Consider the following 26739-nt stretch of genomic DNA (forward strand, 5'->3'; position numbering starts at 1 on the left):
AAGTAAGGTATGGTGCTTCACATACATGCTATACAATCAATATTCCACACCAAATTGTGGATCAAAAACAGTGCATATACTTCTGGTGCCCAGTATATTGCTTCATGCAGATCCTTTGTGCTCCACCACCATAGGCTAATACATTGCACTCACCAATCATCCATGACCTCTTTATTAAAAGAAGGTCTAATGTGCTTTGTGTCCCCAAGGGTTTGGAACATCAGTGTATATCTTCTCAATGGTCTCCCAATTTTCCCCATAATCCAAGGTTATCAAGAATTAGAAGGAGACATTTCTCATAGTGTAGTATATTTATTATAAAAATGGATAAAATCAACAAAGTATACACTCACATTAGGTGGTGCCTATTCCTCTGCACTAATAGACTCAGCTCTAGATGCTAACACCACTTACAATGGAGTTGGCGTGCGTTCCATATACCGGAAGCAGATGTGACGTCACTGGACCCGGATGTGGCTGGACGCAATTCTGCTTCTACACGTTTCGCCAATCGGGCATCTTCGGGAAGCTATATACAGTGGAGCAAAAAAGTATTTAGTCAGCCACCAATTGTGCAAGTTCTCCCACTTAAAAAGATGAGAGAGGCCTGTAATTGGCATCATAGGTAGACCTCAACTATGAGAGACAAAATGAGAAAAAAAATCCTGACAATCACATTGGCTGATTTGGAAAGAATTTATTTGCAAATTATGGTGGAAAATAAGTATTTGGTCAATATCAAAAGTTCATCTCAATACTTTGTTATATATCCTTTGCTGGCAATGACAGAGGTCAAACGTTTCCTGTAAGTCTTCACAAGGTTGGCACACACTGTTGCTGGTATGTTGGCCCATTCCTCCATGCAGATCTCCTCTAGAGCAGTGATGTTTTGGGGCTGTCGCTGGGCAACACGGACTTTCAACTCCCTCCAAAGGTTTTCTATGGGGTTGAGATCTGGAGACTGGCTAGGCCACTCCAGGACCTTGAAATGCTTCTTACAAAGCCACTCCTTCGTTGCCCAGGTGGTATGTTTGGGATCATTGTCATGTTGGAAGACCCAGCCACGTTTCATCTTCAATGCCCTTGCTGATGGAAGGAGGTTTGCACTCAAAATCTCACGATACATGGCCCCATTCATTCTGTCCTGTACATGGATCCGTCGTCCTGGTCCCTTTGCGGAGAAACAGCCCCAAAGCATGATGTTGCCACCCCCATGCTTCACAGTAGGCATGGTGTTCTTTGGATGCAACTCAGCATTCTCTCTTCTCCAAACACGACGAGTTGTGTTTCTACCAAACAGTTCTATTTTGGTTTCATCTCCCAATCCTCTTCTGGATCATCCAAATGCTCTCTAGCAAACTTCAGACGAGCCCGGACATGTACTGGCTTAAGCAGGGGGACACGTCTGGGACTGCAGGATCTTAATCCCTGGCGGCATAGTGTGTTACTGATGGTAGCCTTTGTTACGTTGGTCCCAGCTCTCTGCAGGTCATTCACTAGGTCCCCCCGTGTGGTCCTGGGATTTTTGCTCACCGTTTTTGTGATCATTTTGACCCCACGGGGTGAGATCTTGCGTGGAGCCCCAGATCGAGGGAGATTATCAGTGGTCTTGTATGTCTTCCATTTTCTAATTATTGCTCCCACAGTTGATTTGTTCAAACCAAGCTGCTTGCCTATTGCAGATTCAGTCTTAACAGCCTGGTGCAGGTCTACAATTTTGTTTCTGGTGTCCTTCGACAGCTCTTTAGTCTTCACCATAGTGGAGTTTGGAGTGTGACTTTTTGAACTTGTTATCAGTATAAAAGACACCTTTCCACAACCTCAAACAGGTGCCATTGATACAGGTAATGAGTGCAGGACAGAGGAGCCTCTTAAAGAAGAAGGTACAGGTCTGTGAGAGCCAGAAATCTTGCTTGTTTGTAGGTGACCAAATACTTATTTTCCACCATAATTTACAAATAAATTCTTTCCAAATCAGCCAATGTGATTGTCTGGATTTTTTTTCTCATTTTGTCTCTCATGGTTGAGGTCTACCTATGATGCCAATTACAGGCCTCTCTCATCTTTTTAAGTGGGAGAACGTGCACAATTGGTGGCTGACTAAATACTATTTTGCCCCACTGTATATATATATGTACTGGATATGTTAACTGATATGTCATTGGTGTTTTTTCTTTTCTCCTGGGGTTACTAGGATACTAGGGTTACTAGCATATGAATGCCTGTCATACCTGGAAGATCCCCCTGGAAGCTGGAAATCACATCTGGGTCATATGCTGAGCGGTTGCCCTGCTGCTTACTGAACACTGGAGGTCATTTCTTGCTTGGCACAGGTGCCATTCAGAGAACACTTTGAATTTTCTCAGTGAAAGCAATGCATTCTCTGATTGGACAAGGAGGAGAGGTGGGGCTCTGACATCATAATCTTCACCTCATCCAATCAGAAAAAGCTGATCTTCAAAGTATGACACATGCATATTTATAGTGGTCCAAGCTACAAAAATATGCATACATAAACTTCAGCTTTACTCATTCCAACAGTATTATGCTTGAGGTGCACTTTCGACAGAATAAAAAATAAAAAAGTATCATGGAGGGTACTCAATTGTTTCAACAGCATTATGCAAATACTAAACAGCAGGAACACTAGAGTTCAATGCATCTCTCTAATGTAATTGTAACACGTTTTTGCTACAGTACATACAGTGGGGATCGAAAGTTTGGGCACCCCAGCTAAAAATGTGTATTAATGTGCATAAAGAAGCCAAGGAAAGATGGAAAAATCTCCAAAAGGCATCAAATTACAGATTAGACATTCTTATAATATGTCAACAAAAGTTAGATTTTATTTCCATCATTTACACTTTCAAAATAACAGAAAACAAAAAAATGGCGTCTGCAAAAGTTTGGGCACCCTGCAGAGTTAATATCTTGTACTGCCCCCTTTGGCAAGTATCACAGCTTGTAAACGCTTTTTGTAGCCAGCTAAGAGTCTTTCAATTCTTGTTTGAGGTATCTTTGCCCGTTCTTCCTTACAAAAGTCTTCCAGTTCTTTGAGATTTCTGGGCTGTCTGTCACGCACTGCTCTTTTAAGGTCTATCCATAGATTTTCAATTATGTTGAGGTCAGGAGATTGTGAAGGCCATGGCAAAACCTTCAGTTTACGCCTCTTGATGTAATCCCCCGTGGATTTCGAGGTGTGTTTAGGATCATTATCCATTTGTAGAAGCAAATCCTCTCTTTAACTTCAGCTTTTTCACAGATGGCATCAAGTTACCATCCAAAATTTGCTGAAATTTTATTGAATCCATTTTTCCTTCTACTCGTGAGATGTTCCCTGTGCCACTGGCTGCAACACAACCCCAAAGCATGATTGATCCAACCCCATGCTTAACAGTTGGACAGAGGTTCTTTTCATTAAATTCTGTGCCCCTTCTTCTCCAAACGTACCTTTGCTCATTCCGGCCAAAAAGTTCAATTTTAACCTCATCGGTCCACAGAACTTGTTTCCAAAATGCATCAGGCTTGTCTGTATGTTCATTTGCAAAGTTCAAACGATGATTTTTGTGGTGAGGACGTAGAAGAGGTTTTCTTCTGATGACTCTTCCATGAAGACCATATTTGTACAAGTATCTCTTTATAGTGGAATAGTGTACCACAACTCCAGTGTCTGCCAGATCTTTCTGGAGGGATCGTGCAGTCAAACGTGGGTTTTGAATTGTTTTTCTCACAATCCTGCGAGCTGTTCTGTCTGATATTTTTCTTGGTCTTCCAGATCTTGCTTTAACTTCCACTGTTCCTGATGACTGCCATTTCTTAATTACATTCCAAACAGAGGATATTGACATCTGAAAACGCTTTGCTATCTTCTTATAGCCTTCTCCAGCTTTGTGAGTGTCAACTATTTTCAGTTTCAGTTTTCTAGACAACTGCTTAGAAGAACCCATGGTGCTGATTGTTGGGGCAAGGTCAGATGAGTCTGGGCATTTAAAACCTTTGAGATTGACATCACCTGGTCTTCCCAGACGATGATTGAGAACAATCCATGACACTGGCAGGTCTCAGCTTGGCAAAGGGGGCAGTGCATGCTATAAATTCTGCAGGGTGCCCAAACTTTTGCAGACGCCATTTTTTTGTTTTCTGTTATTTTGAAAGTGTAAATGATGGAAATAAAATCTAACTTTTGTTGACATATTATAAGAATGTCTGATCTGTAATTTGATGCCTTTTGGAGATTTTTCCATCTTTCCTTGGCTTCTTTATGCACATTAATGCTAATTTTTAGCTGGGGTGCCCAAACTTTCGATCCCCACTGTATATAGACAAAAGCAGATAGTAATTTCCATATACAATCACCTTTTTTATATTTAAAGAAAGATCTTTCATATTAGAAATCTGATGAATAGGGGTTTTTCAACATATTTGGGTATTTTGGAATACTGGCAGTTTAATATCTTTTAGAAGATTATTCCTGGAAACATGACTGGTTCTCCCTAATTGTCCCTTTACTGGAATATAAAGCCATGAGCAGATTATTGCTTGGATCAGGTAGCACAATAACAAGAGCATCTTATCAGAGAGGGATCAGCGTGACTGCTCTGACCTGGTATTGGCAGTGTATTATCAGCAAAATAAAATAACTCACAGATGTAATTTCCCAAATTTCACTGTTATTAAAAAGATGTTCTGACTTGGAATGTGTTATTACAGAGATGGGATCTTTCTGTCAATCTCAGCACAGAGAATCTTAACCTTTTCAGTGCAGAACAGGTGGAGGAGGATGAGAGAGGGACATCTCAAACTAGTATGAGATGACATATCGGATAACTAGCAGGACCACAAGTGATCCATAGTCAAGAAAACACTGAAATGCTGGATCAATGAAATTGCTAGACAACTGTCCAACAGTGCCATGCTCAATGTCACCAAATATTTTATGCTCATCACATTAAAAAATAAATGTTGATTATAACACATAACCTGACAAATGAATGTATATTTATCACTTTAGCTGTTCCATGGAGCATATATGACATATTTAATATTTAACAAACCCCCACACACTCTCCATCCGATCCCCCTTTGTGCCTGCAGCAGCTGACAGAAGGAAAAGCCTGCAGCATTGCGGGGGGGTCAATCAGAGCTGCAGGGAAAGGGGATCGTAAACAGAAGGGATAGGAGTGGCTGGGGGGAATTCCTGAAACAGATCCCCCTGTGGCTCCCCCTGCAGTAAATAAAAGGGAGAGGAAGAAACGTTGGCTGCACTGCAAGGGGAGTAACGTGGGGGTCGGATTTACAGATTGGCGTTTGCTGCTCTGACCACCCCCTTCCTGTCCACAATCCCCATCCCCTTCCCCTTGCAAGTCAGCTGCTCCCCTGTTGAAATGATGGGGTCTGGGCCACTGGTACAGGAGGGCTAGTGCTACTCCCTTATCAGCAGCCCTATATATGGGTATAGCAGCATAGTGTGCTAAACCTACCTTCCAGCCAGGGCTCCCTTTCTGTTTAACCACTTGCCCTCCAGAGGATTTACCCCCTTCCTGACCAGGCCATTCTTTGCGATTCTGCGCGGTGTTACTTTAACTGACAATTGCACGGTCATGTAACACTGCATCCAAATGAAATGTATGTCTTTTTTTCCCCAAAAATTGAGCTTTCTTTTGTAGGTATTTGATCTCCTCTGTGTTTTTAATTTTTTGAGCTATAAACAAAAATAGACCGACAATTTCGAGAAAAAAAACAATATATTTGACTTTTTGCTATTAAACATGTCCAGTAAAAAAAGTGTAAAAATCAAATTTCGTCATAAATTTAGGTCAAAACGAATTCTGCTACGTCTTTGCTAAAAAAAAAAATCCCAATACATGTAAATTGATTGGTTTACGTGAAAGTTATAGGCGACATATGGTGGTATATATACTGGAATTTTAATTTTTGTGTACTAGTAATGGCAGCGATCAGCGACTTATAGCGGGACTGCGGAGGGCATTCTGACACTGGGGGAAACTGACAGTCACTGACATCCCCAGTGACACTAATACAGTGGTCTGTACTAATAAAAAGCACTGACACCACTGTACTAATGACACTGGGTAGGAAGGGGTTAACATCTGGGGCGATCAAAGGGTTAACTGTGTGCTGTTTTACAGTGTGCTGTGTGTGTTTTACAGTGTAAGCATGCTGCTTTGTATTGCACTGCTATGCAGAGCACTACAAAGCAGCGTGCTGGAGCTGACAGGGGAGAGGTCTGTATTGTTACAGACCTCTCCCCCATTAGTAATACTCGGCGATTGCCTGGTGCTGGCGGGGATTCACCGGCCGGGACCTGGTGATTCACAGCTGAAGCTGGCAGTGCCCCCTACCCGGATATGCAAAAATCATATATATATATATATATATATATATATATATATATATATATATATATATATATACATACACACAAACACACACATGATTTTGGCAGCTGTGCCACCTTGTAGCAGTATTTCTGCCATAGGGCGCCGGGCAAGCAGTTACAGAATGTGCGCCAAAACCGCATTTAAAAAAGCCTTCTAAAAATCTTTTACAGCCTATGGTGGTTCCAACCCAAGTTACCGTAGGGACCGATCAGCTGTTGGGACCAGCACCCCCTAGTGCCTTGGGAGTGCTGCCCTGTTCTTTCAGGTGACTTATGCGCATTGTATACTCTCTTGTTGCCTATGATAAGCTCAGTGGCTGCATCAGGAAAGTACACACTGTGCATGTGCAGCCAGAAAGAACAGGACTGCGCTCTGTCCCTTGGTACTAGGATTTCATGGTCCCATGGCTTCTCCATCCCAAAAAATATTGGGGACAGAGCCATGACAGGCTGCAGTTGATTTAAAGAAGGCTTTTTTAATGTCCTTTGGCCTAAATTTTTTAAACTGAAATGGAGTCCTGGCTAGAACATACTGAAAGTTTATGCAGTTATACCCATATAGGACTTACATTTTAATAGATCATTCATACATGAGTATGAACCTGCGGTATATAGCAACATTCCCTGACAATAGTTGAACAAAAAAAGAGACTGCACAATCAATTCTAAAACAGTACTTTAATTCAGGTTTTAGTTTGGCATTTGCAGGAAGACTTGGGATGGTGACTGTGTGCTCTGCATTTTTTGGGTAAGTTCCATAAGGGATAGGCAGGTGAAAGCCCAGTTGTAGAGTTGCTCTGCAGGGATGGAGCCCTGTTTCCAGACTGCTCCTCTGGGAATACCTGCAACAAGTACAAATTATAACACACTGCGCAGAAAATTATTCATATCTTATTTTATTATTATGTTTATGATCCACATAAGGGAAATTTTGAACAAGATATCTGTCACTTTATATAAACACACTCAGTTTTATTTAGGTTTTCTAAATAGGATAATGGTCCATTCATTGCCTACTTATTCTTTAGGCTGGTATTAGCTGAAGTATATTACTCAAGGTATGCCTTATTGTTAAGCAGGCACCTCATTGAGACAGGTGTAACTGGGATGACTGCAGGTATACAACTGGCAGTCCTATCCTTTGTATCTATTCTAGCCCACTATCATTTTGCAGAACATAAATTTAGATAAGTGAAAAGGTGGCCCATACTATCTTTACACCATTTACAGTTGCATTAGCAAGCATTTTAAAGTGGTAGTAAAGTCGTTTTTTTCACATGTACCTACAGGTAAGCCTATAATAAAGCTTACCTGTAGGTACTGTAAATATCTCAACTGTTTAGGAGATATTGACTTGTAAAGGAGCACCGGCGCATGCCCTCTGAAGGAACGGCATGCCCGTGCTGTTCCTTCAGAGCTGCGTGCCATAAAAAGTTACTCCCGCACGCATGTGTAGGGGTGACATCATCGCGGCTCGGCCATTCAAACCACCGAAGTCCACAAACCCAGAAGAAGGACCGGTTGAAGATGGAAGCCCTGTCAGCGGTGACAGTGTGCCGCTGGAGGACTTCATTTTAACCTTCCTGGCGGTATTCCCGAGTGTAGCTCGGGGTAAAATTTCAGTATCACAAGCGGTATCTCCGAGCTACACTCGGGCTTACCATGCGGCGTTGCTCAGGGATTCCCTGCAGCGTTTACCTTGTCCTTCGCTCCCGCGATGCGTCCCCTGCAGCGTCCTCGGCCATCTCCTCCGGCAGATGCCGGCATCCGGCTTCCGTGTTCCGGTCCCTGCGAGCGTCGGGACGTACAGGGGCCGGAACCGGCGGCAAATTTAAAAATTTTACAAACTGTCATTTTCTAATAAACGAATATAACATAGTAAAACATTGCTGTTTCAAAGCATTTCAACGCCAAATTTCCATGCAAAATAATGGTACCGCTTTCAGCACCAAAAATCTGAAATAATCATACCGCCAGGGAGGTTAAGGTAGGTTTCACATAATGTGCTAGTATGAGATGCATACTAGCACATTATAATAAGGGATCCTCCTGCGCTCATGGGAATAATTGACAAAATACAGCTGCTGTCACTTAGCTGATACCAATAAGTGCAAAATAAAATTAAAAATTAGTGAAGCGCTTGTATCACATGAATACAATCATGTATCTCCATATAGTGTAATTATAAATCAAAGTGACCACTATATATAATAAATGTGTGTTGACTCCCTCTAGTGAAAAGAAAAAATAGTGTCAACCAAAATAGCTAAATAACACACATTAGGAAACTAAATATATAGTGCATAAATCAAATATAATGAACAGAATATATATATACGTGAAAACAGAATATTGGCCACATACAATGGTGTCTAAATTATACATAAATGATATATGCCATAGGTGAACAAGACAATATCAAAGGTGAAAAAAATATTCCATGCATGTGACTGTGCTTTAAGCTGGAACACACACGTGATCTCCACTTCTAAGTGCAAGTACTCTCCTTCAAATGGCAGCAATGCCTGCTCACCTCCCTTCCTCGACCCACACAGGGCCTCAAAGCAGTTACCACCTCAGTGGTGTATTCCTCTGGCAGACTCCTTATTCCTCCTCCTCTCTTATGCAACTCATAAAAAGACAAGAAAGCCTTCCATAGTGTAGTAAATTTAATAGGCAAAGTTAAAAATTACAAAGTTTTCCACTCACATGCTCCTTTCCATAAAAAAGCGTTTTTCCCAGCCTGTGGGTAGATATGCATGCACCTGGGGGAATCCAATATGGCCACTGTGTCCGGACATACGTCACCAGGAAGTAGACAAACCGACGCGTAGCGTCACGTGCGTCGTGACTTCATCAGGGTTAACCCTGACTTCATCAGGGTTAACCCTGATGAAGTCACGACGCACGTGACGCTACGCGTCGGTTTGTCTACTTCCTGGTGACGTATGTCCGGACACAGTGGCCATATTGGATTCCCCCAGGTGCATGCATATCTACCCACAGGCTGGGAAAAACGCTTTTTTATGGAAAGGAGCATGTGAGTGGAAAACTTTGTAATTTTTAACTTTGCCTATTAAATTTACTACACTATGGAAGGCTTTCTTGTCTTTTTATGAGTTGCATAAGAGAGGAGGAGGAATAAGGAGTCTGCCAGAGGAATACACCACTGAGGTGGTAACTGCTTTGAGGCCCTGTGTGGGTCGAGGAAGGGAGGTGAGCAGGCATTGCTGCCATTTGAAGGAGAGTACTTGCACTTAGAAGTGGAGATCACGTGTGTGTTCCAGCTTAAAGCACAGTCACATGCATGGAATATTTTTTTCACCTTTGATATTGTCTTGTTCACCTATGGCATATATCATTTATGTATAATTTAGACACCATTGTATGTGGCCAATATTCTGTTTTCACGTATATATATATTCTGTTCATTATATTTGATTTATGCACTATATATTTAGTTTCCTAATGTGTGTTATTTAGCTATTTTGGTTGACACTATTTTTTCTTTTCACTAGAGGGAGTCAACACACATTTATTATATATAGTGGTCACTTTGATTTATAATTACACTATATGGAGATACATGATTGTATTCATGTGATACAAGCGCTTCACTAATTTTTAATTATACTAGCACATTATGCCATTGTCTTGCAGGTTTTTGGTTTTTCTGGGGGGGTTTTATTTTTTTTTTTTTTAAAAGGTCACGGTTTGCTACCACTTTAAAGACCTAGAAGCAATGGGATTGATTTACTAACAGCAAATAGGCTGTGAATTTACAAAAACTGTTTCCCATAGCTTAGTGAGTGTGGTGGTGAAAAATCACTTAGAGAAGAATATCCAATCATGCGCAAGGGAAGTTAAAAAAAAAAGTATTTCTGCTTGCACATGATTAGAGGATGGAAGACAGCAGAACTTCACCGCATTTACTAAGATAAGGAACAATTCCCTTGCAAAGTACAAATTCGCTTGCAAAGTGAACAGCCTATTTACCTATAATAAATCAACCCCCAATGTGATAACCCTGTTTTTTTTTTTGCTATTTAACATCCTTATTGTTTCTTAAATCAAAAACCCAGAGAAACAGTAAAATACACAGTTGTATATATGTATGGGAACAATCTGATCTGCCAACAGATTTTTAAGCCTGTCCACCAGCCTTTGTGTTCCAAACACCTCTGCCATCTCTTACTGCTAAGGAATATAGCAGTGTCCCTTCCTTACCCACAGGCTGTTGACTGGACAATGAAAGACCTGCAACACGCCAATAACACACTACCTCTGCACACTCTGCTCTCTCCTCCTGGCAGCATGTTTCCTATCAGAACAGGCAAATACATCCTGAGTCTGATTCGTCTTTAGTGCTGCCCAGGCCAAGTGCTGCTGTTCTGGGAATTACAGGAGACTGATACAAAGACAGATTCAGGGATGTACTGTATAGTAGCTTGATGTAAAAATGTATTTAATATGTAAAGGAAGACATAACTACACTGATGTTTTAATATCTGTTTGGAGTTCTTTTTTTTGTAAAGTAACATATGGTATGTATTTTCTTTCTGTCATTTTAATATCATAGGTGTAATGGCCAATCTATTATCCCTTTGTAGAACAGGAGACATACTTTGAAAAAGCAGATAACAAAGCATGTGCAATAACTCTGTATACTGCAGCTTATTTTGCCTTTAAACTTTAAGGATAAGTGCACTTAAAAAAACCCCAATTGTTATTATAGAGGATTTATATAATGCCAACAGTTTGCTCAGCGCTTCACAATATAAAGGGAGATAATACAGCAACAATAGAGTTCAATACAAGAGGGATAGGAGGATCCTGCTCCTTGGAGCTTACATTCTAAGAGATAAATGCACATTTTTTTTGCAGGATAAAACAATGTGCATTTATAATTTTTTAAGGCCAGTGCGAATTGTAGCAGCAGGAATCTTCTGTTTACAGCTGTGGATGAGAGTGGCTAGGTGCAGCCACTGGCCCCCTTCACTGACAGGTTGCTGGAGACCACAGCTCTTCATGGCTCTCTGCACAGCCAGCGATTACCGGCAGTGATTACTGCTGGATACAAGGTCTGGGGAGAGGCGCAGAGTAACATATTACATCTCACACCCTAAATTCGGATGTAGCATGTTACCAAAGGTGAGCTTAGCCTTTAAAGCAAACATTTCAAGTAAAGGTATGGTATGTGTATGACAATCTGGTGTTGATTTACTAAAACTGGAGAGTTCAAAATCTGGAGCAGTTTTGCATGGTAGCCAATCAGCTTCTTAACTTCAGCTTATTCAATTAAGCTTTGACAAAAAAAAATCTGGAAGCTGATTGGTTTCTATGCAGAGCTGCACCTGATTTTTCACTCTCTGGTTTTAGTAAACCAAACTTTCTATTTCAGTGCAGTTTAGTGCTTTTTATATTTACCTTTAATATACTTAGCAAGGACCTCTGGGTTGCTTTTAACATACTGAGCCGTGGGATCAAAGGATAAAATCTTTCGAATCAAATCACTATTTACTTTCTGAAAGATATAAATAAATTTAACTTAGTTTGCATTTCTCCAAATGAGTTATATTAAAAAGAGAAGATGTGCATGTAGAATGCATTTTAATTTTAGTTTCTGGAGCAGAGTAATTCATCTTATTGGTAGCATTGAGAAACACAAAAAAATGTTTTTTTACCATAACCATAAGGTGCAGTATTATGGTTATGGATTTTAGATTACATGAAGGATCAAATATATGTATGTAAGGAGGTCTCACTCTCATTGTTGGAAGTATAAAACAACTTTAAAGTAGATATCGTTAACAATATGTTAGTAGTAATAATAATAATAATGATATTAAAAATCAGGATGAGTTTCTGGGTTAGTCCGGACCCATGTATTGATGGAACTTATTCCAAGGTTCGGCAAATGGCAGAACTAAATAGGTGCTTGGCAGGGGTGGACTGACCATTTGGAAACTCGGGCACTGCCTGAGGGCCTGGGGTCAGTAGGGGGCCCATGACAGCGCCCCTGATACCTTTTTCATAGGCTTTTTTGAGTTTGGGCAAGGACACAGGGGCCCCATGATCCCCTATTGCCCGGGGGCCCCATGAATTGTCAGTCCGCCCCTGGTGCTTGGCCAAACTGAACCTCCAGCTACAGTATTGGTACTGCTGCTAAATGTGACAGCTTCCCACTGAGGCTGGTTGTTAGGGACAGGGACACAGCTTTTCATTCGCTTTTTGGCAACCTTGATATTGCAAGACACTGAATTGAGATGAATTTGTAAATAATATATTTTTTATGTCTCATGCACATTTGCATATCAGTGCAGTATATCCTATTAGACACAATGGTTATTGCAGCATCTTGCACAGGCAAAACCTATACATATTATGTATATAACATGTATTGAATACTATTTACAACATTTATTGTATCGCTGTCTTGCCATACAGTAATACATTTACCACAATGGAGAGGTGGAGTTACACTTTAAGATTAAATCTTACAAACATAAGTCTATTGGCCAAGTATAAGCTTTTTAAATTGCCTGCTAAGACTTGTGTTTGTAAGAATTTGTCCTAAAGTGTAACTCCACCTCCCAATTGTGGCAAAATTGATTTAAATTGGTTTTAAACATGTTGCCTTAAAAATGTACACTGGGGTTTGGGAGTCCAGAGTCAGTGAGCAGAAAAAAATGAATGGAACTTGTGGGAAAAAAAGCTGGAAGCTCTTGTCATAGTCACATGAGCTTCTCTCTTCCAATCAAGGAGCTGACTCTGCTGAGTTAAGCAGAAAGAACTCCATGGGGGTCTGACAGCTCCACATTGTGACATGCATTTTATGAATGGGCTGTGGTATGTATAGCCCTGCAGAATATATTGGAGAGCAGACAGTGATATAATTATAATTGAGCTCCTTATTTTAATGTAAAATAATCAGTTCACATAAAATAAATGATGTCAAGGTATTCTAGGCAGAGATATGAGATTAGAGTCACCTGACTAATCAGATTAGGAAACAAATGTAAGGCTCCATGCATACTAACATATTTTAAGCTTCTAGAACATTATTTTATGCTAGAAGCGTTTTTCAAGCTTCATCATTTAGTAGCAGAAAAAAAATGTTTTTGTAGAGTTTTTGTAGAGTTTTCCAGGCAGAAAAAACCACTGAAGGCTCCTAAAAGCTTTTTTTTTTTAAAAAATGTACAAACACTAATAAAACACTAATGCTCCTAAACGCTTCTAAGCGCTTCTAAAATGCTACTACAAGCCAGCACAAAAACACTATTATATATGGTTTTTATCCAGCTTTTTTCTAGCATTTTTTTTCTAGCCTCCATGTCTGTAGATCTCTGCATACATTGTGCAGCTAATCATTCAGCAGCTAGCCCTTTGGAAAATTTTTAGGTAGATTACTAGAATAGGACGGATGCAAAAACTACTGCGTTCCTGGTATACTGATATACCCACCAATTTACACTGATTCCAGCTGTGAATCTCCTCAGATTCATCCCACTCAGGAAAAAATAGCAGCAGCACAGCTTTTAGGATACTGTGCACCATGACTGGTGGCTCCTTGTAGCTCTTCAGTTCTGCAAATGACTGGTGGTCCAGTTTGCTGACACAGTGCCTCAGATCCTGCAACATGAAGCGATGGAACAGGACTCCTACTTTTCTCTGTCCAGATCCCTGTTCTGCCTCTGTGGTCACAATAAAAAGTCTCAAATACCCAAGTTACTCAAGTCAGCCATTTGCAAATACACTTATTCCCTTTCATACATATTAGAAATCTTAAAACACTTTCATCCAAAGTCACTGTTGAAGGGAACCATGGGGTTGATTTACTAAAACTGGAGAGTGCAAAATCTGGTACACCTCTGCATGGTAGCCAATCAGATTCTAACTTCAGCTTTTTCAATTAGGCTTTGAAAAAAAAACAAACTGGAAGCTGATTTTCTATGCAGAGCTGCACCAGATTTTTCACTCTCCAGTCTTAGTAAATCAACCCTTCTATTTCAGTGCAAGTTAGTGATTTATATAATTACCTTTAATATACTTAGCAAGGACCTCTGGGTTGCTTCTAACATACAGAGCCGTGGGATCAAACGATAAAATCTTTCGGATCAAATCACTATTTACTTTCAGCTTGTTCAATCAAGCTTTGACAATAAAAACTGGAAGCTGATTGGTTTATATGCAGACCTGCACAAGATTTTGCACTCTCCAGTTTTAGTAAATAACCCCCTATATAGTAAAAAGACTGCCACTAAAGAATGTAGACTGGGCTTCTTGGCATTGTTCAATCAAACATAAAGCATGTCTCAACCCAAGAACACGACGTTCGGTAGTTATACCGGAGTGATGCCTGCAGCTGTAGGAATAACCCTGGTACCGTTTGTTAGAGCTGGTGGTCGGCTCTCTTGTACTAGCAATCAGAGTGGCTAAGTAGAAGTTTGATTGCATTCACAAGCAGCAGGAAGGGACGCCCCTCCTCCTGGTCCCTCCGGGAGAGCCGACTGACCAGCCGACATGTCTGCCGGCTGACTGGACAGCTAAACAAAGCCGTGATCAGCTTTGATCATCTCTCCCTTATAGTAAACCAGAAGCAATGACCTGACATCACTTCCGGTATACTTGCAACTATCGGCACCATTTATGAAAAACTGAAAGCATTCAAAAACACTGATCTTGGTATTTTGAATGTTTTCAAGCGCAGAGGATTTTGGGTTTTGTAGACCCCACATCCCCCCATAAAGAATACCTGTCACAAGTCTATTGCTATCACAAGGAATGTTTACATTCTGTGTGACAGCAATAAAATTGATCATATAAAAAAAATTTAAAGGAACAGTGTAAAAATGGTAAAAATGTTAATTAAGCAATTAATTAATAATTAAAATTGCTTGTGCACAAAGGTGAATGCACCCTTCGGTTCCGCATGCACACAAACAATCGTCCCACAGATATGAGGACTCGCCGCCAACGTCAGATCATGGGCAATAATTCTAGCACTAGACCTCCACTGTAAATCTAAAGTGGTAACTTGTAAAGGCTTTTAAAGCGTTGCCTGTAAATAGTAAAATTTACATAGTTGGTTGCCATTGCATGGGCATGTTTGGTATTTATTTACTTGGTGTAACATCATCTTATATTTTACATAAAAATTGGGTTATGTATTGTGTTTTTTTTTTCAAAAGTATTTTTTCCCAAAAAAATTGCATTTGAAAAACTGCTGTGCAAATTACCAAGTGGCATATAAAATGCAAAAAACACCAATTTGTTCTCTAGGGCCTCTCCTTAAAAAAAATATATAATTTTGGGGGGTTCTAAGACATATTCTAGCAAAACATACTGATTTTAACATGTAAACAAAACGTGCCAGAAACAACCTGGAGCTGAAGTGTTAATAGTCCTTGGATAAGGTTTCTGCACTAGTTTTATTTTTCAGGGTTTTTAAAATTAATTTTCACCTGCCAATAACACACTTCCTGTTCTCTGACTTCTCCTGACTTCTTTGATCCTCCCCTTCTTCCTCCTCTTATCTCCTGATAAGACATATGGTGTGGAGACACTCTGCACATGCTCAGTTTGGTGTGTATTGCTAGAGGTTTTTTTGTTCCTTGGGAAGGTGCATGTGATCAGCACAGGGCCAATCAGCGCTGCCCAGACAGAGGGATTCTGCATCCTCCTACAGCAGAATGAAAACTCCTTCTACAAGCTTTAACATGTGCTCTGCTGGACACTGACAGAAGTCACAAGACTGCTCTAACTGCTGATGAGAAAAGGTATTTAGCAGTTTATATTTACGAACATAATTGCACTTCTATGTTCTGTGTACTGTGGGAGACCACATGTAGTGAATGCAGGGTCCTGGGTTTAGTGACAGTTTAACAGTTAGCCGAGACCAGGGGCGGACTGACCATTTGGAAACTCGGTCACTGCCTGAGGGCCCGAGGGCAGTAGGGGGCCCCATGAGATGCCCCTGGTACCTTTCTCATAGGCTTTCTTGAGTTTGGGCCCCATGATCCCCTATTGCCCGGGGGCCCCATGAGTTGTCAGTCTGCCCCTGGCTAAGACAGAGACCACAGGAAGTTATCAGCTGACAATGGGGGTTTCATTACTGAAACTGGAGAGTGAAAAATCCAGTGCAGCTCTGCCTAGCAACCAATCAGCTTCCAGATTTTATTATCAAAGGCTAATTGAACAAGCTGAAGTTAGAAGCTGATTTGTTAACATGCACAGCTGCACCAGATTCTGAGTGCACTAGTATAATGAACCCAAAGGGAAATAAAAAGGGCCAAATTGCGGACCTTTTTTTTTTTTTCTTTTAATTTCCCTTTGGGTTCAATATACTAATCATCATTGGACGTGGCACATAGGAGCCCGTTATATGCCTCCACAGTCTGTCACTCTATGTTGGGTGTTTCTTTATGTCTTTACTTCTGAGTGCACTAGTTTTAGTAAATTTCCCTCAATATTTTTAACAGGATCAACAGTTTCTTTTTTTGTACAATTCGAACAGATATAACAAAACATGTTCACTGATATATGTAACAGACCAAAGGAGGACAAATAAGAGTTCACATACCGTTTAAAAGTTTGTCTACCTTTTTACCATTTTATAGATTTTATGCAATTTCCTTCCTTACAGATCAAAAATGCTTGAATTTATTCTTTCAATTTTACTTCTGCATCTTTTCCTTCTACTTCTATATTTTTTTGCATGACTATATTAATTATTGTCAAGACTTGCTTCTCTTTACTTCCTGAGCTTAGATATGGATATGGCTGCTTACAGTTTATGGCAGGGTGTGCCTCTGTTAATAACGTTGTGGTAGTTTGATCAGAAGTTAATTACATGTGAAGGCGTGTGCATGCAATGGAGAGGAGATATATGACATCTGCTCTTTATCTTAGTTGAATTTGTTCATGTTAACTGACATAAGATCATAGCTCAAGTTTGATTCATTTGTAACAACTCCCCTGCCTGTATAGTCCTGACTGTATGACCTATCCCAAGTGGAAGGTGTATAAAGCTAGATGATCCTTAACATACAGATGGAGTTCTGCCGTGACCATGTGGTCTGAAATATTTTAATCCTAATTCCTGGCATTTGTTTCAGTGCTTCTGCGGGCAATTTTTAAAAAGTGAGAGCATAGGTCTACAAAATACAAACTACATAATGCAACTCTCCAAGATCTCCTCTTTCATTGACTTCATAAGTAGGAGTGTTCAATCTAGCATAGAGTTTCCAATGACCAAGCATGTTTGACTTGCATTAGTGAGCATGTGTAGACGTTTGGAGGACAGTGTGCACCAATATAATTCTGACACCAGCTTTTGTTGATAACAATAGAGATTAGTCATAAATATCTGACACTGGTGTTTCCCCAAAGATTGGTCAGCTAGGTGTGCCTGATGAAATCTGATGACACCAGCAGACATGAACTGCAGAACCTGTCCACCCACAAAAACTTTAAAAATATATATAGGTATGTAATGGGGGTTATTTACTAAAACTATCAGCTTCCAGGTTTTATTGTCAAAGCTTAACTGAACAAGCTGATAAAAGTTAGAAGCTGATTGGATACCATGCACAGCTGCACCACATTCTGACTGCAGCAGCTTTAGTGAATTGACCCGAGTGTGTCTGGAGTATATTTTAGTAATAAATATTTAATGTTTTATAATTCAGTGCACTTATCTACCTTATAGTACACCAGGCTTACTAAAGAAATCACATTTTGTGGTCTTGTTCTGTCAAGAATCATTAAAGGAGATTCCATTAGTGTCTTAGTGTAAGGATGATACTGCCATCTTGTGGTTTGAAAGGATTATGCAAGCTCCTATTTTGCTGCTTGGTGATATAATGGTAACAAGTGCTATCATTAGTACATATAGGTGTCCATTTATGAACCAGCTGTAAATGATTGCTGCTCAGTTCTCCGGAATTCTCAGAGAACACAGTTCTCCTGTGAATGCCTTTTATGAAGCGGTGTAGATCAGTTCTCCAAACGAAGGGAGAACTGTCTACAAACGCTGGAAAACGGCTGCTTTTACTATAATCTCGCGAGATTACAGTAAAAGATCAGATTACTAAACAGAGGTAAATTATCGCTGCATAGTTTGCGGTTCCTCTGATTCTCCAGCTCTAGGCTGGAGAATCTGGAGGGAGAACACAGATCTCCAGTGAAGAGCTGAACATGTTCTCCGCTGATCTCCTGAGTGTCATAAACTGTGAATGACCAGAGAATAGCTGCAATCCTCTGAATCGCAGCTATTCTTTGTGTCATAAACGGACACCTAAGCTGGAGCTTGGAGAACAGACTCTCAATATGACTACGTTGAGAGTGCAGAGCACAAGCATGCACATGCACCCAGCTCAGATAATTTTGACAGATGGCTTTGAAGTTTTGTCGCCAATATCTTGCTTGTTCAGAGACAGGTGAGTATAGGAAAGACAGAGAGGTTGGGCAGGGGTGGTTTCAAAATATGTGTAACTGCACCAAAGGCTAACACTAAAGCAGTATTAGTACTTGATGAATTGGTTTCTACTGTTGTGTTTTCCTCAGTCTGTAATATGACATATAATGGTTATTAGACTTACCTAAGACAGCCTTTTCTGCTGAATCCTTAAATTGCTGATCATCCAGAAGTTCATTGCATGCTTCCTGCAACATTTGTAGCATCTTTTGCAGATCCTGATACTCATGAGGGGGCAGTTCTTTACAGTGGCCAGTGTTTAGGTCCAATACACCTAAAGCTCTTCCTGTATAGTCACGGATGGGTACAGCAATATGACGTTCTCCATAGGCATCAGTGGTGATAACTTCAGAGCTATCTGCACACTTGAACAGGTAATCCCTGTAAAAAATGGCAGTTTACATTAGAACATAATCTTTGGTCTTACTTGAATTTGAAAAATTGAGTTACAACCTCATAATTTGTTTCACCTATCTCTTGTGAAACAAATACATCTACACGGGTGATTCAGATGAAAATATTTTATTTATCACAGGTACTTATATAGTGCCGTCGATTTACGCAGTGCTTTACATATATATATATATATATATATATATATATATATTGTACATTCACATCAGTCCCTAACCCTCAAGGGGCATACAATCTAAAGTCCCTAACTCACATATTTATACTAGGGCCAATTTAGACAGGAGCCAGTTAACCTACCAGCATGTCTTTGGAGTGTAGGAGGAAACTGGAGTACCCGGAGGAAACCCACGCAGGCACAGAAAGAACATGCAAACTCCAGGCAGGTGGTGACATGGTTGGGATTTGAGCCGACAACCCCAGTACAGCCAGGTGGAAGTGCTAACCATTTAGCCGCTGTTCTGTCCCAATATATTGAAAATGCTCACAAACAGGAGTGTATTTATGATGAGCGATGTGGGAAAAAGTCATAGATGAACGATTGTTTTGAAAATGGGCCCAAGAAGTCATGTTGCTGCATGACCATCAAGTAAATTGTTCTCTTCTGGGAAATGCTGCTGGAAATTGCGGGTCTCTTAAAAATGAGGCTTGGGGAGGTGTAGATGATGACAAAGCATATTTCAATTTGTAGTGTGACCAAAGTTTACAGGGATTGGTACTATAAGAGGCTAAATCTGTAGGGGAAAATAGACTTTGTCCAGTACACCAGGTATATGGTAAGGGTGGATGGAATCCCACTCAAACTTGACCCAAGGTCTAAAATATTCCATTGAGCTAGTTGCAAAAAGCATGAAGCTAAATAGTATAACCATATATATGAGAGGCCAAGACCACATTTGCAATTAGACCCATATAATATGTTATGCGGAAAATGGGGCCAGGTATCAGACCAAATAAAATGGTTAAGTTCTGATTAAAAAGAACCGAGAAATGTTTTTGTTAGTCTAAAAATGGAAGGGCTCTAAATAAATACATAAAGTATATCAGTGTATTTACAGTCCTTGCATTGCCTTTTGTTTGTCGATGAATAGTCATACATAGAGAATTATTATTATTATACAGGATTTATATAGCGCCAACAGTTTGCTCAGCACTTTACAATATAACGGGAGACAATACAGCAACAATACAGTTCAATACAAGAGGGAAAGGAGGGCCCTGGTCCTTGGAGCTTACAATCTAGGAGGGAGGGGCTAGTGGTACAAAAGGTAGTAACTGTGGGGGATGGACTGGTTACAGTGCCAGAAACTTTAGGCAGTTGGAATTTAGATGAAACACTTTGTTCTTCTGCAAGTATTTGTTAGAGGTTGCCACTTATTGCTGCTGAAAGTTATTAGAGGGACCTTAGATATCAAAAGTACCTAATGTCAATAGTATGCAAGTGGATACGTTAAGGCCAGTAAACATACAATAATAGTTCTGAGTATTGCTAAAATAGTTAAAGGTCAACTAAATCTTGTGTGGCAAATACATAGGATTCAGAAGTGAGGAAAAAACTGTACAAGGCTTATTGCTTCCAGACCTTTTACAAGTCCCCATAACCGGTTATATTAGTTTGTTCTAACACTTACAGTTACTGCTCCCAAAAGAGTACATAGCACAAATTAAAAGATGCTGACCTGAACAGGTTGTCTTGCCGTCTCAGTGTGGCAGGACTAGTGTAGATCTCAGATATGCCTGTGTTATTGTCTGTGTGCATCATATTTCGGAACACATAACCCTGTGTCTAGAACACAAAGAGATCAATTATGACAACAATTTGTTGTAACAGTAATGTAACTATGTGAGAAAACAGTAAGAAAACTATGATGGTATCTTGATATAGCAACAGAAATTAAAAAAAAAAGTGCAACCATAGATATGCAACTTTTAAAAGGAAACCTTTCCTAAGAAAAACATTGCTACCTTATTCTGCAAATGATGATCCCACATCCCTTTGCATGTCCAAGAAGGTTCTTTTGAAGATTAGCACCCACAAAGCAGTTCACATGACATCTGTTACTTTTACTTGTTACTTTTTGCTAAGAAGGTTTATTCATTAATAGTCTGCGACCCCAAAGGAGGATGCATTCTCTCTATCATAGTGAAACACATTTGCACAAACAGTAGTTCCAATTTGTATGGAAACCTGTTAACCAACCAGTATGTTTTGAGGCTGTGGGAGGAAACCAATGACTCAGATTAAACCCATATAAATGTGAAGAATATACAAATCTCAGTATGGATCATGTCATCGATAAGAATTAAACCCCAACTCTAGTGCTGTACACCGCCATGGTATACTGTATGTGATATGCTTGCTTACAGTTTGCCCCAGAAAAAGACTTTAACATAAATGACAACTATAATGTTTTTAGGGCCCAATCACGCTCACTTGTCGCAGAAGAATGTTTGTTACAGTAACCTAAGATAATACATGTAACATGCTGTACATTAATGTTGAATGGAACTTGAGTAGTTACAGTATAATGTAGTGGGTGCGCTAAAAAGAAATGTGCAACTTTTACTACATTGGAGTGCTCTCCATGTGCTGTTTTAAACATGTTAATGCACAGCATATTGCATTTACTGCCTATGTGTTAGTACACTGCAAAGAAGTGAATAGGCCCTAATGCTTCCCATTAAAGAGCTATTCCAGGCAACAAATGAAAGCAAGTGAGATGCTGATGTTATACCGCAAACACAAGAACTGTGCTAAAGTCAAAGAGTTTACTTAGTTTGGTTTGATATGAGTAATCTCCATAAACCACTGAAGCTAGGATCTAAAGAACATGTAACAGAGTCACTGGAAGTGTATTTCCTGGAGCCCATACTAAAAACCTCTCTCTCTACCTAATGAGTGGTGCCAGTGGGATACGTCTTAGTACTGACTTTCTTTTTACATCAGTCCTGCAGATGAGACACAGCAAGGGGCCTGTAATGGGCGATCTGTAGTTTACTACTGATACAGAAGTATTAATAACAGTCCATGCCTTGAGGGAACTCATAGTCTAATTTTGTTTCCCTGTCACATATACATTGAAATACAAAGGCAAAAGCTAGTGTTGGTAGAAGCAGTTTTAACACATTGAAGAACCAACAAAAACATGGGAAGATTATAATAACATGCAGTTAGTGTTCCCTAGACCCCAGACAGACCACATTGTTAGTCCTTATTTAACTGTGGGGGTTATTTATTAAAACTGCATGGTGCAAAATCTGGTGCAGCTCTGTATAGAAACCAATCAGCTTCCAGGTTGTATTTCAAAGGTTAAAATATAACTAAAGGAAAAACTTTTTTTTAGTTTTGGACAGAATGGAGATGGATTAGAACACCTATTAGGTTATTATTGTAGTGTGTGCTCCCTTTAGGAACACCTATTAGGTTATTATTGCTGTTAGTGCCCCCGTTAGGGAGATTCACCCTCTCTATTTGTCCTGTTTACCACTATCATCGAACGTGAAAGTAAAGAAAAGCCAACATTTTGTGCTGTCCTCAGAAAAGTAATAGAGAGGAAATTTTCCAATAGGTACACTAGTTCTGGTGAAATGAGGGCCCCCAAGGAATTCCCTTAATTTGCGGGGATTATCTCTTACGTCTTGTTTTGCCTATGGGACAGGAGGTGAAGGTAAATCTCCCCAATTGGACACAGATGGCAAAACATAAACTGATAGAGGTTATACATTTGCAAGAAAAATTCTGTGAACCCCTTGGGATTACATGGAGTTTTGCATGAATTGGGCATAAAATGTGCTCTGAACGTCATCTAAGTCACAACAATAGAAGAACACAGTCTGCTGAACATAATACTACACAAACATTAGATGTTGCCATGGTTTAATTGCACATAACATGTAAACATTCACAGTGCAGGGAGGAAAAAGTATGTGAGGCCCTAGCTTAATGACTTCTCTCAGAGCTAATTGGAGCCAGGAGTGAGCCAACCTTGACTCCAATCAGTGTGATGATATTGGATGTGTTGCTGACAGCTGTCCTGCCCTTAAACACACACCTGTTTTGGGTTTACTGGTTTCAAGAAGCACTGTCTGATGTGAACCATGCCTCGCAGAAAAGAGCTCTCAGAAGACCTACGATCAAGAATTGTTGACTTGCGTGAAGCTGGAAAGGGTTACAAAAGTATCTCCAAAACCCTTGATGTTCATGTGTCCACAGTAAGACAGACTGTCTACAAATGGAGAAAGTTTAGCACTGTTGCTACTCTCCCTAGGCGTGGTCGTCCTGTAAAAATGACTGCAAGAGCACAACGCAGAATGCTGCATGAGGTAAAGAAGAATCCCAGAGTGTCAGCTAAAGACCTACAGAAATCTCTGGCACTTGCTAACATTTTTGTTGACACATCTGCAATAAGGAAAACATTAAACAAGAATGGAGTACATGGGAGGACACCACGGAGGAAGCCATTGCTGTCCAAAAAGAATATTGCAGCATGTTTGAAGTTTGCAAAAGAGCACCTGCATGTTCCACAGCACTACTGGCAAAATATACTGTGGACAGATGAAACCAAGATTGAGTTGTTTGGGAAGAACACACAACACTATGTGTGGAGAAAAAAAGGCACAGCACACCAACATCAAAACCTCATCCCCACTGTAAAACATGGCGGAGGGAGCATCATGGTTTAGGGCTGCTTTGCTGCCTCAGGGCCTGGACAGATTGTTGTCATTGATGGGAAAATGAATTCCAGAGTTTATCGAGACATTTTGCAGGAAAACGTACGACCATCTGTCTGCCAACTGAAGCTCTGCAGAGGATGGGTGATGCAACAGGACAAGTAATACAAGTAATTCAACAAAACAGTGGCTGCAACAGCACAGAATACGCCTTCTGGAGTGGCCCAGTCAGAGTCCTGACCTCAACCCGATTGAAATGCCGTGGCATGACCTTAAGAGAGCGATTCACGCGAGACATCCCAAGAATATTGCTACACTGAAACAGTTTTGTGAAGAGGAGTGGTCCAAAATTACTCCAGATCGTTGTGCAGGTCTGATCTGCAACTACAGGAAATGTTTGGTTGAGGTTATTGCTGCCAAAGGAGGGTCAAACAGTTATTAAGTCCAAAGGTTCACAAACTTTTTCCTCCCTGCACTGTGAATGTTTATGTGCAATTAAACCATGGCAACATCTAATGTTTGTGTAGTATTATGTTCAGCAGACTGTGTTCTTCTATTGTTGTGACTTAGATGACGTTCAGAGCACATTTTATGCCCAATTCATGCAAAACTCCACGTAATCCCAAGAGGTTCACATACTTTTTCTTGCAACTGTATCAACAAAAGTGCAGCGCTGCACTTTTGTTGATATTACTCTGTTTAAGTATTTATTGGTTGCTTAGAGTGCTTAGCTGCTTTTTTGGATTAGCGCTCACTCTTATTATATACATAGTGATAGAGGTTATAACCCTCCCTTACTCGATCCAAAATGAAAAAAAATGTTTTACTTATTGTTCTACTTTAACCTCTTCCCAACCACCCTATAGCAGAACTACTGCTACAGGGCGGCAGGGCTGCGCAAAATCATGTATATATACGTGATTTGTATTTCCGGGTAGGGGGCGCAGACGCACTGTTTATAGTGTAAAAAATAAAAAAACGCACAGGTGATCAAATACCACCGAAAGAAAGCACCATTTATGGGAAAAAAATGACATAAATTTAATTTGGGTGCAGTGTTGCATGACTGTGCAATTGTCAGTTAAAGTAACGCAGCGCCGTATCACAAAAAAATGGTCTGGTCAGGAAGGGGGGTAAATCATCTGCAGGGCAAGTGGTTAATTTCTGCTAGATCACTTCATTTTGGCCCTTTGTACAGGTATAGCTGTGCAAAACATTAAAAATACTGTAAGTGTCTATGTTGTTTAAACAAGCTGAAGTTAGAAGCTGACTGGCTACCATACACAGCTGCCCCAGATTCTGTGAGCTCCAGTTTTAGTAAATCTACCTCTGTGTGTTATTACAATCAAGAATAAGTTTAACACATATAGATGGCTTTTGGATGGAATAATGGTACCTTGTCTGCACAGGGCTCCATTAGGTAAGTGTTGATAACTCGGATGTTGGGAGCTCTGCTATAAATCCAGGCAAATGCACTGCTCACAAGTTGTAGAATATTCCTCTTCCTCTGTATATGGTGGTATGCTGAACTGAATGCATTTGTCACACCCTGGAGAAACACACTATTATAGAAAGTGGAAAGCAGATACAGAGCAGAGAAACCACAGTCATTTTTAATTCCTGCAAATCTGAAAAAAAATATCTTGCAGAGCTTGACAAATGTAGAACAAGGTTAAAAGAAACCTGTACTGAAAAAAAATACAATGTTAAACAATTTGCTGTTAAGATGCCCCTTCTCTAAGCTTTTTCAGTAACTTACCCAAACAAATATTAAATCAAACATGTGACATAAATGTACAGATTTGAGTAGCTGAAATGTGACCTGTAGTAATATGTAATCGTAAATGTAGTTTCATTCCTTGTCATTAAAGAAATATTCAGTCATAGGTATTCAAGAGACAGATGGTCATCCATTAGCATCTGAAAAGAGACAGAGCTTCCTCAGGCTGGAAGTGACACCTGGGTGCTAATAAGATTTTGTCACCTATATGTAATCAGACTTTGCCACCTTCCTGAAGTTTAAAAGAGTTTTGGCTTCATGACCCCAGGGGGGCCCTGATCTGTCTGGGGAGCTCTAAAGTATATACATAGATCAAAGGAGTATGTTTCATCCCTCATAAAAGCTAAAATATTAGTTGAAGAGAGATGAACATACTTCCTTCTGATTGGGCACTCTGTAGGCTACATTGGCATGTAAAAACTGTATTTGTGGCCTATGTAGAATGCCAGAAAAATGCAGGAAATGGTTATGTGGCGCTGGATCGCAATAACTGAACAGTGATTGGTACTGTTGCGATCGGACTGATGCGCTGGTGTCGGAAATTCAACCACTGACTTGGTGATTCAAACCATTCCTGGTTTGATCGACTTTGGGCATTCCAGTACCCAGAGTGTCCTGTGGGCTGGTACAGGAACACCCCCCATAGTCAATTGGCCAAGAACTAATGTCCCGCCTACGTCCATATTCCCATAAATTGAGGACCCTGGCAGGGGTGGACTGACAACTCATGGGGCCCCCGGGCAATAGGGGGTCATGGGGCCCCTGTGTCCTTGCCCAAACTCAAAAAAGCCTATGAAAAAGGTACCAGGGGCATCTCATGGGGCCCCCTACTGACCCCGGGCCCTTGGGCAGTGCACGAGTTTCCAAATGGTCAGTCCGCCCCTGGACCCTGGATATGGGATGGGGTGATTCGTATGGATCTGGTTCGATCGACTAACTTGGTAAAAGTTTTATTTGTTTTTTATTCCCTTTTATTTTATAGTGAATAGTCAATGTGTG

The 26739-nt window shown here is 40.3% G+C and overlaps 1 protein-coding gene across 1 annotated transcript in view; it reads right to left on the reverse strand.

Annotated features, from left to right (window-relative positions):
* Window positions 1–7063: 7063 nt before the first annotated feature.
* The window catches only part of EFCAB5 (EF-hand calcium binding domain 5), a 79245-nt gene continuing 59569 nt past the window's right edge, over window positions 7064–26739 (reverse strand). The window contains exons 16-21 of the mRNA XM_089683045.1: window positions 25357–25509; window positions 20969–21075; window positions 19003–19259; window positions 13865–14094; window positions 11828–11924; window positions 7064–7242 (exon numbers count right to left, since the gene is read on the reverse strand). Of these exons, the coding sequence (XP_089539171.1) occupies window positions 7091–7242; window positions 11828–11924; window positions 13865–14094; window positions 19003–19259; window positions 20969–21075; window positions 25357–25509 (996 nt within the window). The 3' untranslated portion in view covers window positions 7064–7090. The remainder of the gene's footprint in view (window positions 7243–11827; window positions 11925–13864; window positions 14095–19002; window positions 19260–20968; window positions 21076–25356; window positions 25510–26739) is intronic.

Source organism: Staurois parvus, unplaced genomic scaffold (assembly GCF_062004578.1).
Source record: "Staurois parvus isolate SC_StPar_1 unplaced genomic scaffold, SC_StPar_1.0 ptg000299l, whole genome shotgun sequence".
Taxonomy (NCBI): domain Eukaryota; kingdom Metazoa; phylum Chordata; class Amphibia; order Anura; family Ranidae; genus Staurois; species Staurois parvus.